Source organism: Arachis hypogaea, chromosome 3 (assembly GCF_003086295.3).
Source record: "Arachis hypogaea cultivar Tifrunner chromosome 3, arahy.Tifrunner.gnm2.J5K5, whole genome shotgun sequence".
NCBI classification, from domain to species: domain Eukaryota; kingdom Viridiplantae; phylum Streptophyta; class Magnoliopsida; order Fabales; family Fabaceae; genus Arachis; species Arachis hypogaea.
The window spans coordinates 62,821,363-62,837,247 of record NC_092038.1 but is presented as its reverse complement, the minus strand read 5'-3'; the positions used below and the strand labels follow the sequence as shown (position 1 = coordinate 62,837,247).

The 15,885-nt window shown below is 40.5% G+C and overlaps 1 protein-coding gene and 1 non-coding gene across 2 annotated transcripts; both read right to left on the bottom strand.

The window, feature by feature from the left end:
• Positions 1–6,341: 6,341 nt before the first annotated feature.
• On the bottom strand, positions 6,342–6,686 carry LOC112778218 (uncharacterized). Its single transcript, XM_025822566.1, has one exon. It carries the CDS (start codon positions 6,684–6,686, stop codon positions 6,342–6,344), a length of 345 nt encoding a protein of 114 aa, XP_025678351.1.
• Positions 6,687–11,328: 4,642 nt separating this feature from the next.
• LOC112793875 (small nucleolar RNA R71) lies at positions 11,329–11,436 on the bottom strand. Its single transcript, XR_003198564.1, has one exon. It is a non-coding gene; the product is annotated as a small nucleolar RNA R71 (small nucleolar RNA).
• Positions 11,437–15,885: the final 4,449 nt, after the last annotated feature.

Genomic DNA, 15,885 nt, shown 5'->3' with positions numbered 1-15,885 from the left:
CACGCGTTCATAGGTGAGAATGATGATGAGTGTCACGGATCATCACATTCATCAAGTTGAAGAACAAGTGATATCTTAGAACAAGAACAAGCGGAATTGAATAGAAGAACAATAGTAATTGCATTAATACTCGAGGTACAGCAGAGCTCCACACCTTAATCTATGGTGTGTAGAAACTCCACCGTTGAAAATACATAAGAACAAGGTCTAGGCATGGCCAAATGGCCAGCCTCCCAATGATCTAAGAACTAGATGTCCAAAGATGAAAATACAATAGTAAAAGGTCCTATATATAGAGAACTAGTAGCCTAGGGTTTACAGAGATGAGTAAATGACATAAAAATCCACTTCCGGGTCCACTTGGTGTGTGCTTGGGCTGAGCATTGAAGCATTTTCGTGTAGAGACTCTTCTTGGAGTTAAACGCCAGCTTTGGTGCCAGTTTGGGCGTTTAACTCCCATCCTTGTGCCAGTTCCGGCGTTTAACGCTGGGGATTCTGAGGGTGACTTTGAACGCCGGTTTGGGCCATCAAATCTTAAGAAAAGTATGGACTATCATATATTGCTGGAAAGCCCAGGATGTTTACTTTCCAACGCCGTTGAGAGCGCGCCAATTAGGCTTTTGTAGCCCCAGAAAATTCACTTCGAGTGCAGGGAGGTCAGAATCCAACAGCATCTGCAGTCCTTTTTAGTCTCTGAATCAGATTTTTGCTCAGGTCCCTCAATTTTAGCCAGAAAATACCTGAAATCACAGAAAAACACACAAACTCATAGTAAAGTCAAGAAAAGTGAATTTTAACTAAAAACTAATAAAAATATACTAAAAACTAACTAGATCATACTAAAAACATACTAAAAATAATGCCAAAACGCGTACAAATTATCCGCTCATCAGGTAGCCATCTGGGCGTTAAACGCCAGAAAGGAGCATCTTCTGGGCATTGAACGCCAGAAAGAAGCACCTTCTGGGCGTTTAATGCCAGAACCACAGCATCCTGGGCGTTTAGAAAAACGCCCAGTGACAAAGGACTTCCTGGCGTTCAACGCCAGAAAGAAGCAGCAGCTGGGCGTTGAACGCCCAGGAAAAGCATCAATTGGGCGTTAAACGCCCAAAACATGCAGCGTTTGGGCGTTTAACGCCAGGATGGTGGGGAGGAGGTAAAATTCGTTTTTCTTCAAAAATTTTCTAATTTTTATGTTTTAATTCATGATTTCTTGCATAAACATGTTTCCAAATATCATCCTTCAATTTCAAAAATTTTAATCCTAATTTCTAAAATCTCTAATTTCTGAAATCCCTACTTCAAAGATTTTACATGTATCTTAATCCATAAAGACAATTGATTTTCAATCCAATCCAACTCTTTTTCCAATTTCTTTTCAAACTTTTTTATCTTTTAAAATCTTTTTCAAATTATATATTTCAATTTTATTTTTAAATATCATTCATATCTTTTTAAATTATATCCTTTTCTTATCATGTTTATCTTTTAAAAATCATATCTTTTATCTTATATCTTTTTCTTATTTTCGAATTCCCACCCCCCTTTATAACCACTTTTGGCGCCCCTCTCACCATCCACCATTCCACACTTGCTCTCCTCCTATTCCCCTTCTCTCTTTTCTTTTGCTTGAGGACAAGCAAACCTCTAAGTTTGGTGTGCTTATCCGTGATCACAAAAACATTCTCACTTTGATCATGGCCCCTAAAGGAAAACAACACAACCCAAGAGGCAAGAAAGAGAATATTCCAAAGCCACTTTGGAATCAAGGGAAGTTCTTAACTAAAGAACATTCAGACCACTACTACAAAATAATGAGTCACAGATCAGTGATCCCGGAAGTTAAATTTGACCTGAAGGAAGATGAATATCCAGAGATCCAAGAGCAAATTCGAAACAGGAACTGGGAAATCCTAGCCAATCCTGAAACGAAAGTGGGAAGGAACATGGTTCAGGAGTTCTATGCTAATCTGTGGCAGACAGACAGGCAAAGAATAATTGGAGTTGCTCTCTATGACCATCGGACCTTAGTCAGAGGGAAGAATGTTTATATCCATCCTGACAAAATCAGGGAGATCTTTAAGCTCCCTCAACTGAAAGATGACCCAGACTCCTTTAATAGGAGAATGATGAGGGTAAATAAAGGCCTGGACAAGATTCTAGAGGATATATGCATCCCCGAAGCCAGGTGGACCACCAGCACGACTGGCATCCCAAATCAACTCAAAAGAGAAGATCTCAAACCAGTAGCCAGAGGCTGGCTGGAATTTATTGGGCGTTCCATATTACCCACCAGCAACCGTTCTGAAGTTACTGTTAAAAGAGCAGTGATGATTCACTGCATCATGTTGGGAAAAGAAGTAGAAGTTCATCAACTGATCTCGTGTGAACTATACAAAATAGCAAACAAGAATTCCAAGGATGCCAGATTGGCCTATCCAAGCTTAATTTCTATGCTCTGCAGAGATGCCAGAGTGAAGATGGGAATAACAGAGTATATCTCAGTTGAAAGGCCAATCACTAGAATATCAATGGACAGATAATAGCTGCAGGATGATCCAATCAAGAGGAGAGCACAGGAAGTCCTCCCAAAACTTCCTCAATTCGAATATTGGGAACACATTGAAGCATCTATTTCCAAACTACAAGAAGCTATGAACCAAAGCAGCATGCTTTGCAAACTGCTTAAGGAACAAGAAGAGCAAGGGCGTGATTTAAGGGAGCTGAAGCGCCAGAAATTAATCCTTGAAGGACCAAGCATCCCACAGATCGGAGGAACATCTACTTTCCAAAACACAGGTTGTTGAGTTCTTATGTTAGCTTTAACTCTGTGATAGTGTTATTATAGAAATTTACCTTAGGAGATATATATATAGTAGTAGTAGTAATTAGCATATCTATTCTGGTTTTATTTCTAATTAAGTTATAATTTATTTTTCCCATCATCATCAGACATGAATAAAGTAGTAGATTTTTAGAATAAAGAAGTAATTTATATTTTTCGAGTTCTTAATAATAAAAATTATAATTAATTACATGTGGTGGCAACACTTTTTGTTCTCTCAATGAATGCTTGAACAGTGCATAATTTTTATCCTGAATTTTATGAATATTGGCTCCTGAAAGAATGAGGAACACGAAAAATATTATTGATGATCTAAAAAATCATGAAATTGATTCTTGAAGCAAGAAAAAGCAGTGAAAAAAAAAATTTACAAGAAATCATTGGATCAAGAAAAGGGAATAAAAGCCAACAGCCCTTAAAACCAAAAGGCAAGGGTGAAAAGGATCCAAGGCTTTGAGCATCAGTGGATAGGAGGGCCCAAGGAAGTAATTCCAGGCCTAAGCGGCTAAATCAAGCTGTCCCTAACCATGTGCTTGTGGCATGCAGGTCCAAGTTAAAAACTTGAGACTGAGTGGTTAAAGTCGTGATCCAAAAGCAAAAAGAGTGTGCTTAAGTGCTCTGGACACCTCTAACTGGGGACTTTAGCAAAGCTAAGTCACAATCTGAAAAGGTTAACCCAGTCATGTGTCTGTGGCATTTATGTATCCGGTGGTAATACTGGAAAACAAAGTGCTTAGGGCCACGGCCAAGACTCATAAAGTAACTGTGTTCAAGAATCAACATACTACACTAGGAGAATCAATAATACTATCTGAATTCTGAGTTCCTATGGATGCCAATCATTATGAATTTCAAAGGATAAAGGGGGATGCCAAAACTGGTCAGAAACAAAAAGCTACAAGCCCCGCTTATCTAATAAGAATTTGAGCTCCACTTAAAAAAACTCTAAAATATTATTACTTCTTAATTTCTGTTAAAACCTATTTTATTTATCTAGTTGCTTGAGGACAAGCAACAGTTTAAGTTTGGTGTTGTGATGAGCGGATATTTTATACGCTTTTTGGGGGTAATTTCATGTAGATTTTAGTATGTTTTAATTAGTTTTTAGTAGAATATTATTAGTTTTTAGGTAAAAATCATATTTCTGAACTTTACTATGAGTTTGTGTGTTTTTCTGTGATTTCAGGTAATTTCTGGCTGAAATTGAGGGATCTGAGCAAAAATCTGAGTTAGGCTGAAAAAGGACTGCTGATGCTGTTGGATCCTAACCTCCCTGCACTCGGAATGGATTTTTTGGAGCTACAGGAGTCCAATTGGCGCGCTCTCAACGGCGTTGGAAAGTAGATATCCAGGGCTTTCCAGCAATATATAATAGTCCATACTTTGCGCGAAGATAGACAACGTAACTTGGCGTTGAACGCCAAGTACATGCTGCTGTCTGGAGTTAAACGCCAGAAACACGTCATGATCCAGAGTTGAACGGCCAAAACACGTTATAACTTGGAGTTCAACTCCAAGAAAAGCCTCAGCACGTGGATAGCTTTAGTCTCAGCCCCAGCACACACCAAGTGGGCCCCAGAAGTGGATTTCTGCACCAATTATCTTAGTTTACTCATATTCTGTAAACCTAGGTTACTAGTTTACTATTTAAACAACTTTTAGAGACTTATCTTGGACCTCATGACATTTTCAGATCTGAATTACATACTTTTTGACGGCATGAGTCTCTAAACTCCATTGTTGGGGGTGAGGAGCTCTGCAGCGTCTCGATGAATTAATGCAATTGTTTCTATTTCACTCAAACGTGTGTATGGTCCGATCTAAGATGTTTATTCGTGCTTAATTATGAAAGAGGTGATGATCCGTGACACTCATCGCCTCCCTCAATCCATGAACGTGTGCCTGACAAACACCTCCGTTCTACATCAGACTGAATGAGCTTCTCTTAGATTCCTTAATCAGAATCTCCGTGGTATAAGCTAGAATTGATGGCGGCCACTCTTGAGAATCCGGAAGGTTTAAACCTTGTCTGTGGTATTCCGAGTAGGATTCAAGGATTGAATGGCTGTGACGCGCTTCAAACTCGCGATTGCTGGGCGTGATGGCAAACGCAAAAGGATCAATGGATCCTATTCCAACATGATCGAGAACCGACAGCTGATTAGCCGTGCTGTGACAGAGCATCTGGAACGTTTTCACTGAGAGGATGGGAAGTAGCCACTGACAATGGTGACACCCTACATACAGCTTGCCATAGACGTGCTTTACAAACAATTGAGTTGAATATTACATTGCAGAAATTCAGAGGACAAGGCATCTCCAAAACTCCAACAGATTCTCCATTAATAAAGTAACAATTTCTTATTCCAAATACTTTGACTTCTTACAATTAAATCCAAATTAATCTTATTGACATCCTAACTAAGATTAATAAAATAAACATAGTCTGCTTCAAACCAATAATCTCCATGGGATCGACCCTTACTCACGTAAGGTATTACTTGGACGACCCAGTGCACTTGCTGGTTAGTTGTGCGGATTGCAAAAAGTGTTATTGCAATTTCGTGCACCAGTGGTCGGCGGAGCTGGGTAGAAAAGAAAAGGAGAGAGCAGCCATGGATAAGAGAAGAAAAGAGGTGACTGCATCTCAACAGGGTAACCTGCCCTGTTATTGCCCAGAACTCGACCTGTGCGGACGCACAAGGGGCTGTGCGGACGCACAGAGACAAAAACTTGGAAGGGTGTGAATGCACAAAGTGTGCGAACGCTTCGACCAGAGAGGTTGCAAAAGGACGTGCGGGTGCACAAAAGCGTGCGAGCGCACAGAGGGACTCTCTTTTTTTGACTTGTGGACGAAAGCAGGTGTGCGTGCGCACACAGGTCCATGCGCACGCACAGAGGATGAGAATGGGGGAGGTTATTCCCACACACAAGTCGTTCCCTCGCCCCCACCAGAGGGGCTTGCAAAAGGCGTGCGGACGCACACGTCTGTGCGGCCGCACAAATGAAGCGCAAAAAGGGAACTCGTGCGTACGCACACAGATGTGCGTATGCACAGATTAGAGAAAAAGGGGGCAGCGCGCACACACAGGCTGTGCTGGCACTGCGACCAGAGGGCATGTTAAGGCGTGTGCCGACGCATAGCTTGTGCGGCCGCACAGGTGGGTAAAAACACAGAGTTGTGCATGCCCTATTTCAGAATTTTCTTTTCTCTTCAAAACTAAGGTTCTTAACCTTATCACAACAACATACCAACTCCAAATCATTCAAACAAGCACAAAATTATAGTCCACTAGTAATTCAACTTATACAACTCAAAATCATCAAACAAATCTAAGCAAAGCATTATATCACAAGAAAACAAATAGTTTAAAAAGCTATAAACAAGAGATAGAATTAGAAAAATGTCCCCATGGTGGGGTGTCTCCCACCAAGCACTTTGGTTTAGAGTCCTAAGTGGGACTTGCATGGCTTCATTGGTCACTTAGAAACTTCCTCAAGGAGCAAAATCTCTAACTCCTTGCTTTGGTTGAGCATGATAAAGCTTCACTCTATGACCATTAACCTTGAACTTGACTCCATGGGTAGGGTGAATCACCTCCACCACTCCATAAGGTTTGACATCCACCACTCTAAACGGCCCATCCCACCTACTTCTCAATTTACCGGGCATCGAACGCAACCTTGAATTGTACACAAGTACTTCATCACTTATCTTGAAGTTCTTCCTCCTAATATTTTGATCATGGAATGCCTTAGTTTTTTCCTTGTAGAATTGAGCATTTTCATATGCTTCCAATCTAAGGCATTTTAATTCATCCAGTTGCAGCTTACGTTCCATTCCCACCCCTTTTAAGTCTGGATTGCAATTCTTCACCCCCAATAGGCTCTATGTTGGATATCAATCGGAAGATGGCAGGGTTTCCCAAAAATGATGCGGAAGGGGCTCATTCCGATTAGGGTCTTGTAAGTTGTTCTATAGGCCCACAATGCGTCTCCCAATCTAGAACTCCAGTCTTTCCTCTGTGGGTTAACCACTTTCTCTAGGATTCTTTTGATCTCTCTATTAGATACTTCCGCTTGCCCATTGGTTTGGGGGTGATAGGTTGTGGAAACCTTATGAATAACCCCATACATTTTTATCAATGCCTCGATTTTCCTATTGCAAAAATGGCTTCCTTGGTCACTCACAAGTACTCGTGGCGACCCAAATCTACAAATAATGTTATTTTTCAAAAATGAAGTAACGGTATTAGCATCATCACAACGGGTAGGAATTGCTTCCACCCATTTAGAGATATAATCCACTGCTAACAAATTGTACACAAACCCGTTGGATTTTGGAAACGGTCCCATGAAATCCATGCCCCAAACATCAAAAATCTCACAAAAAATCATCAGTTGTTGGGGCATCTCATCCCTTTTTGAGGTATTTCCAGATTTCTGGCATTGATGACAGGATTTGTAAAATTGGTTGGCATCCCTAAATAAAGTGGCCACTAGAATCCACAGTCTAAAACCTTCCTCGCTGTTCGTTGCAGGCAAAGTGACCCACACTCTCTGAGGAGTGGCGAAATTGCAGGATTGACTGGAACTCAGATTCTGGCACACACTTTCTAATTATTTAATTCGCCCCACGTCTCCACAGATGTAGATCATCCCAAAGATAGTATTTAGCATCACTTCTCAATTTATCTTTTTGATGCTTTGAAAATTGTGGGGGAAAAATATGAGCAACCAAATAATTAGTGATGAGCGGATAATTTGTACGCTTTTTGGCATTGTTTTTAGTATGTTTTTAGTATGATCTAGTTAGTTTTTAGTATATTTTTATTATTTTTTAGTTAAAATTCACTTTTCTGGACTTTACTATGAGTTTGTGTGTTTTCTGTGATTTCAGGTATTTTCTGGCTGAAATTGAGGGACCTGAGCAAAAATCTGATTCAGAGACTAAAAAGGACTGCAGATGCTGTTGGATTCTGACCTCCCTGCACTCTAAGTGGATTTTCTGGAGCTACAGAAGCCCAATTGGCGCGCTCTCAACGGCGTTGGAAAGTAGACATCCTGGACTTTCCAGCAATATATGATAGTCCATACTTTGCCCAAGATTTGATGGCCCAAACCGGCTTTCAAAGTCACCCTCAGGAATTCCAGCGTTAAACGCCGAAACTGGCACAAGAATGGGAGTTAAACGCCCAAACTGGCACCAAAGCTGGCGTTTAACTCCAAGAGGAGTCTCTACACGAAAATGCTTCAATGCTCAGCCCAAGCACACACCAAGTGGGCCCGGAAGTGGATTTTTATGTCATTTACTCATCTCTGTAAACCTTAGGCTACTAGTTCTCTATAAGTAGGACCTTTTACTATTGTATCTTTGGATCTTTGGATCATTTTAGATCTTTTGATCATCTCTGGACATCTAGTTCTTAGATCATTGGGAGGCTGGCCATTCGGCCATGCCTAGACCTTGTTCTTATGTATTTTCAATGGTGGAGTTTCTACACACCATAGATTAAGGTGTGGAGCTCTGCTGTACCTCGAGTATTAATGCAATTACTATTGTTTTTCTATTCAATTCCGCTTGTTCTTGTTCTAAGATACCACTTGTTCTTCAACTTGATGAATGTGATGATCCGTGACACTCATCATCATTCTCACCTATGAACGTGTGCCTGACAACCACCTCCGTTCTACCTTAGATTGGGTGGATATCTCTTGGATTCCTGATACACGATGCATGGTTGATCGCCTGACAACCGAGTGCTCGCCTGACAACTGAGCCAGCGATTCCGTGAGATCAGAGTCTTCGTGGTATAGGCTAGAACTGATGGCGGCATTCAAGAGAATCCGGAAGGTCTAACCTTGTCTGTGGTATTCTGAGTAGGATTCAATGATTGAATGACTGTGACGAGCTTCAAACTCCTGAAGGCGGGGCATTAGTGACAGACGCAAAAGAATCACTGGATTCTATTCCGGCCTGATTGAGAACCGACAGATGGATAGCCGTGCCGTGACAGGGTGCGTTGAACATTTCCACTGAGAGGATGGGAGGTAGCCACTGACAACGGTGAAACCCTTGCATAAGCTTGCCATGGAAAGGAGTAAGAAGGATTGGATGAAGACAGTAGGAAAGCAGAGAGACGGAAGGGACAAGCATCTTCATACGCTTATCTGAAATTTCTACCAATGAATTACATAATTATCTCTATCTTTATCTTTATGTTTCATTCGTATATCATCATTCATATCCATTTGAGTCTGCCTGACTAAGATTTACAAGGTGACCATAGCTTGCTTCATACCAACAATCTCTGTGGGATCGACCCTTACTCGCGTAAGGTTTATTACTTGGACGACCCAGTACACTTGCTGGTTAGTTGTGCGACGTTGTAGTGATCACAATTTCGTCCACCAAGTTTTTGGCGCCGTTGCCGGAGATTGTTCGAGTATGGACAACTGACGGTTCATCTTGTTGCTTAGATTAGGTATTTTTCTTCAGAGTTCTTAAGAATGAATTCTAGTGTTTCAAGGTGATGTTCTTATCATCACCAAGGCTGATTGATTTTCATCAATTTAGCTCTTGAATGCAATGTCCTGCTGAAGCTTGGCTAGCCATGTCTAATTCCTTTAGACTGAAGCTTTAGAATAACATTGCATGATTCTTGGAATTCTCATTAAGAATTTTGATACCTTTATTTTCTTTTCCACTTAATTTTCGAAAATCACAAAAAAAAAAATTTACAAAGTCATAAAATCCAAAAATATTTCTTGTTTGAGTCTAGTGTCTCATGTTAAGTTTGGTGTCAATTGCATGCATTCATTCATGTGTCTTAGTGATCTTCAAGATGTTCTTGATGATTTCTTACTCTAATCTTTAAATTCTCTTGACTTGAGTGTTTTGTGTGTCTCATATGCATTCTCATTAGTGTCAGTAGTATACAAACTGCTAAGTTTGGTGTCTTGCATGCATTGTTATTTGATTCTTGTTGCATTTTGATTTTTCCTTATTATTAAAAATCCAAAAATATTTTTAATTTGTGTCTTCTCAAGTCAATAATACAGAGAATTGAAGATTCAGAACATACAGCAGAGGAATTACACAGAAAAAGCTGGGCGTTCAAAACGCCCAGTGAAGAAGGACAGACTGGCGTTTAAACGCCAGCCAGGGTACCTGGTTGGGCGTTTAACGCCCAAAAGGGTATAGTTTTGGGCGTTAAACGCCAGAATGTGCACCATTCTGGGCGTTTAACGCCAGGATGGCACAAGAGGGAAGATTTTGTTTTTAATGCAGATTTTTTTTCAGTTTTCAAACTTTTTCAAAATCAAATCTTTTTCAAATCGTATCTTTTCAATCATATGTTTTCAAAATCAATTTCTTTCTATTTTTTAAAAAAATACTTGCTATCAATTAATGATTTGATTCAACATTTCAAGTATGTTTCCTTTTCTGTTGAGAAAGGTTTAATGTTTGAATCATATATTTTCTTGTTAGCCAAGTTTTTAATTTTCAAAATCAAATATTTTTAAAATGTTTTTCAAATCATATCTTCTCAATCACATCTTTTTAAAACTAATCATATCTTCTTAACCACATCTTTTTCAAAATAGTTTTCAATCAAATCTTTTTTATTTCAAATTTTAAAATCTTTTTCAAAAATCACTTGATTTCTTTTCCACTTTCATTTTCGAAAATCAATTAGTGTTTTTCAAAAATGTTTTCAAAATCTTTTACTTAATTTTCGAAAATTACTTCCCTTCTTCTCACATCCTTCTATTTATGGACTAACACTGTTCCTTAATGCAAATTTCGAACTCCATCTTCTTTGATAAGTTCAAATTTTCTACTTCTGTCTTCTACTTTTCTTTTCCTCTGACACCTAAAGGAATCTCTATACTGTGACATAGAGGATTCCACATTTTCTTGTTCCCTTCTCTTTCTTATGAGCAGGAGCAAGGACAAAAGCATTCTTGTTGAGGCTGATCCTGAACCTGAAAGGACCTTGAAGAGAAAGCTAAGAGAAGCCAAAGCACAACTCTCTGTAGAGGACCTAACAGAAATCTTCAAAGAAGAAGAACCTATGGCAGCCGAAAATAACAACAATGCCAACAATGCAAGGAAGGTGCTGGGTGACTTTACTGCACCTACTCCCGACTTTTATGGGAGAAGCATCTCTATCCCTGCCATTGGAGCAAACAACTTTGAGCTTAAGCCTCAATTAGTTTCTCTAATGCAACAGAATTGCAAGTTCCATGGACTTCCATTAGAAGATCCTCATCAGTTTTTAGCTGAATTCTTGCAAATCTGTGACACTGTCAAGACTAATGGGGTTGACCCTGAGGTCTACAGACTTATGCTACTCCCTTTTGCTGTAAGAGACAGAGCTAGGACATGGTTGGACTCACAACCTAAAGAAAGCCTGGACTCTTGGGAAAAGCTAGTCAATGCCTTTTTGGCAAAGTTCTTTCCACCTCAAAAATTGAGTAAGCTTAGAGTGGAAGTCCAAACCTTCAGACAGAAGGAAGGAGAATCCCTCTATGAAGCTTGGGAAAGATACAAACAATTAATCAGAAAGTGTCCTTCTGATATGCTTTCTGAATGGAGCATCATAGGTATTTTCTATGATGGTCTCTCTGAACTATCCAAAATGTCTTTGGATAGCTCTGCTGGAGGATCTCTTCATCTGAAGAAGACGCCTACAGAAGCTCAAGAGCTGATTGAAATGGTTGCAAATAACCAATTCATGTACACTTCTGAAAGAAATCCTGTGAACAATGGGACTAGTCAGAAGAAAGGAGTTCTTGAGATTGACACTCTGAATGCCATATTGGCTCAGAACAAAATATTGACTCAACAAGTCAATATGATTTCTCAAAGTCTGTCTGGAATGCAAAATGCACCAAGCAGTACTAAGGAGGCTTCATCTGAGGAAGAAGCTTATGATCCTGAGAACCCTTCAATGGAAGAGGTGAATTACATGGGAGAATCCTATGGAAACACCTATAATCCTTCATGGAGAAATCATCCAAATCTCTCATGGAAGGATCAACAGAGACCTCAACAAGGTTTCAACAATAATAATGGTGGAAGAAACAGGTTTAGCAATAGCAAGCCTTTTCCATTATCTTCTCAGCAACAGACAGAGAGTTCTAAGCAGAATACCTCTGACTTAGCAACCATGGTCTCTGATCTAATCAAAACCACTCAAAGTTTCATGACTGAAACAAGGTCCTCCATTAGAAACTTGGAGGCACAAGTGGGTCAGCTGAGCAAGAGAATTGCTGAACTCCCTCCTAGTACTCTCCCAAGCAATGCAGAAGAAAATCCAAAAGGAGAGTGCAAGGCCATCAACATGGCCAAATTTTGGGAGGAAGGAGAGGCAGTGAACGCCACTGAGGAAGACCTCAATGGACGTCCACTGGCCTCCAATGAGTTCCCCAATGAGGAACCATGGGAATCTGAGGCTCAAAATGAGACCATAGAGATTCCATTGGACTTACTTCTGCCATTCATGAGCTCTGATGAGTATTCTTCCTCTGAAGAGGATGAGTATGTCACTGAAGAGCAAGTTGCTAAATACCTTGGAGCAATCATGAAGCTAAATGACAAGTTATTTGGAAATGAGACTTGGGAGGATGAACCCCCTTTGCTCACCAAAGAACTGGATGACTTGTCTAGGCAGAAATTACCTCAAAAGAGACAGGATCCTGGGAAGTTTTCAATACCTTGTACCATAGGCACCATGACCTTCAAGAAGGCCTTGTGTGACTTAGGGTCAAGTGTAAACCTCATGCCTCTCTCTGTAATGGAGAAGGTAGGGATCTTTGAGGTACAAGCTGCAAAAATCTCACTAGAGATGGCAGACAACTCAAGAAAACAGGCTTATGGACTTGTAGAGGATGTTCTGGTAAAAGTTGAAGACCATTACATCCCTACTGATTTCATAGTCCTAGAGACTGGGAAGTGCATGGATGAATCCATCATCCTTGGCAGACCCTTCCTAGCCACAGCAAAGGCTGTGATTGATGTTGATAGAGGAGAGTTGATCATTCAAGTGAATGAAGAATCCTTTGTATTTGAGGCTCAAGGATATCCCTCTGTCACCATGGAGAGGAAGCATGAAGAGCTTCTCTCAAAACAGAGCCAAGCAGAGCCCCCACAGTCAAACTCTAAGTTTGGTGTTGGGAGGCCACAACCAAACTCTAAGTTTGGTGTTGAACCCCCACATTCAAACTCTAAGTTTGGTGTTGGGAGGTTCCAACATGGCTCTGAGCATTTCTGAGGCTCCATGAGAGCCCACTGTCAAGCTACTGACATTAAAGAAGCGCTTGTTGGGAGGCAACCCAATGTTATATTTTGACTATTTTCCTTTGTTATTTTATGTTTTTTGTAGGTTGATGATCATGAGAAGTCACGAAATCAATGAAAAAAGCAAAAACAGAATGAAAAACTGGAAGAAAAACTGCACACCCTGGAGGAAGAACTTACTGGCGTTTAAACGCCAGTAAGGCTAGCTGTTGGGCGTTTAACGCCCAGTCTGGCACCATTCTGGGCGTTTAACGCCAGAAAGGGGCACCAGACTGGTGTTAAACGCCAGAAAAGGGCAAGAAGCTGGCGTTAAACGCCAGAAATGGGCACCAGCCCGGCGTTTAACACCAGAAATGGCTAAAAACGCATTTTTGCATGCCATTTGGTGCAGGGATGACTTTTCCTTGACACCTCAGGATCTGTGGACCCCACAGGATCCCTACCTACCCTACCACTCTCTCTCTTCTTCACCCATTCACCAATCACCTCAACACCTCTTCCCCAAAAACCCTTCACCTATCAAATCCCATCTTTCTCTTCACCACTCACATCCATCCTTCACAAAACCCCACCTACCTCACCATTCAAATTCAAACCACTTTCCCACCCAAACCCACCCTCAATTAACCGAACCCTACCCTTTCCCCACTCCTTTATAAACCCTCCTTCACTCCTTCATTTTCACACAACCTAAACACCACTTCTCCCCCCTTTGGCCGAACACAAAGCCATTCCCTTCTTCCTCATTTCTTCTTCTTCTACTCTCTTCTTTCTTCTTTTGCTCGAGGACGAGCAAACCTTTTAAGTTTGGTGTGGTAAAAGCATTGCCTTTTGTTTTTCCATAACCATTTATGGCATCCAAGGCCGGAGAAACCTCTAGAAAGAGGAAAGGGAAGGCAAAAGCTTCCACCTCCGAGTCATGGGAGATGGAAAGATTCATCTCAAGGGTGCATCAAGACCACTTCTATGAAGTTGTGGCCTTGAAGAAGGTGATCCCCGAGGTCCCTTTTTCACTCAAAAAGAGTGAATATCCGGAGATCCGACATGAGATCCGAAGAAGAGGTTGGGACGTTCTTACCAACCCCATTCAACAAGTCGGAATCTTAATGGTTCAAGAGTTCTATGCCAATGCATGGATCACCAAGAACCATGATCAAAGTGTGAACCCGGATCCAAAGAATTATCTTACTATGGTTCGGGGGAAATACTTGGATTTTTGTCCGGAAAATGTAAGGTTGGCATTCAACTTGCCCATGATGCAAGGAGATGAACATCCTTACACTAGAAGGGTCAACTTTGATCAAAGGTTGGACCAAGTCCTCACAGTCATATGTGAAGAGGGCGCCCAATGGAAGAGAGATTCAAGAGGGAAGCCGGTTCAATTGAGAAGGCATGACCTCAAACCCGTGGCTAGAGGATGGTTGGAGTTTATCCAACGCTCAATCATTCCCACTAGCAACCGGTCCGAAGTTACCATAGACCGGGCTATCATGATTCATAGCATCATGATTGGAGAAGAAATAGAAGTTCATGAGGTTATATCTCAAGAACTTTATAAGGTGGCAGACAAGTCTTCTACCTTGGCAAGGTTAGCCTTCCCCCATCTCATTTGTCACCTCTGTTATTCGGTTGGAGTTGACATAGAGGGAGTGACAAACCCCATTTGTAGGGTTTATCTTGTACTGATTTTAGGGGATTTTATAACCTTTTACCCACATTTATGCAATGAAATAGCATGGTTTTGTATATTCTCCTTTAATTGTGCTTAAGAGTGAAAACATATTTTTTTTAGGTCTTAAAATGAATAAATTTAATTCATCTTGATTCCATTAGATGCCTTGATATGTTTGTTAAGTGATTTAAGGTTTAGGAGGCAAAGATTGGATCAAGGGAATGAAGAAAGAAGCATGAAAGGTTGGAGAACTCATGAAGAAATGAAAGAACCGGAAAGCTGTCAAGCCGACCTCTTCGCACTTAAACGACCATAACTTGAGCTACAAAGATCCAAATGATGCGGTTCCAGTTGGGTTAGAAAGCTAACATCCGGGGCTTCGAAACGATATAAGATTTGCATTAGTTGCTACAAGTATGGTGGCGCGCACGCGCATAGTACGCGCACGCGCCGTTGCTGCCACCTAGTCCACTTGAAGCAAAACGTGGCCAGCGATTTTAGAAGCCTTGTGGGCCCAATCCAACTCATTTCTGATGCTATTTAACCCAAGGAGTGAAGAGGGAAACACATGTTAGTTACCATTAGTCATAGTTTAGTTTTAGAAGTAGTTAGAACTAGTTTCTAGAGAGAGAAGCTCTCTCTTCTCTCTAGAATTAGGATTAGGATTAGGTTTAGTTCTTAGATTTAGATTTAGATTCATCTTCTTCTACTTCTATCTTCTCAATTCCTTGTAGTTACATTCATTCTTCTCCTATTCTTTTGGTGTAATCTCTTTTATGTTGTTCTTATATTTTGTTGTAGATCTAGTATTGTTCCTTCTACTTTCTTTCAATTCAATTCAAGGTAATTCATAATAATTGTGTTTCTTTTGATTGTTGTTGTTAATTTCTTTCAATAATTGTTGTTAGATTCTCTTCTTGTTGTCAATTTGCTTTGCTTTTCTTTTGTGCCTTCCAAGTGTTTGATGAAATGCTTGGTAGGATTTTAGTGTAGCTTTTGTTCCTCTTGGCTTTGGTTGAGTAATTAGTGACTCTTGGGTTATCTAATCCTTTTGTTGATTGA

Excerpts from the sequence above, each read along its gene's own strand:
- LOC112778218 (XM_025822566.1), bottom strand. The coding sequence starts at position 6,686 with ATGGAACGTAAGCTGCAACTGGATGAATTAAAATGCCTTAGATTGGAA.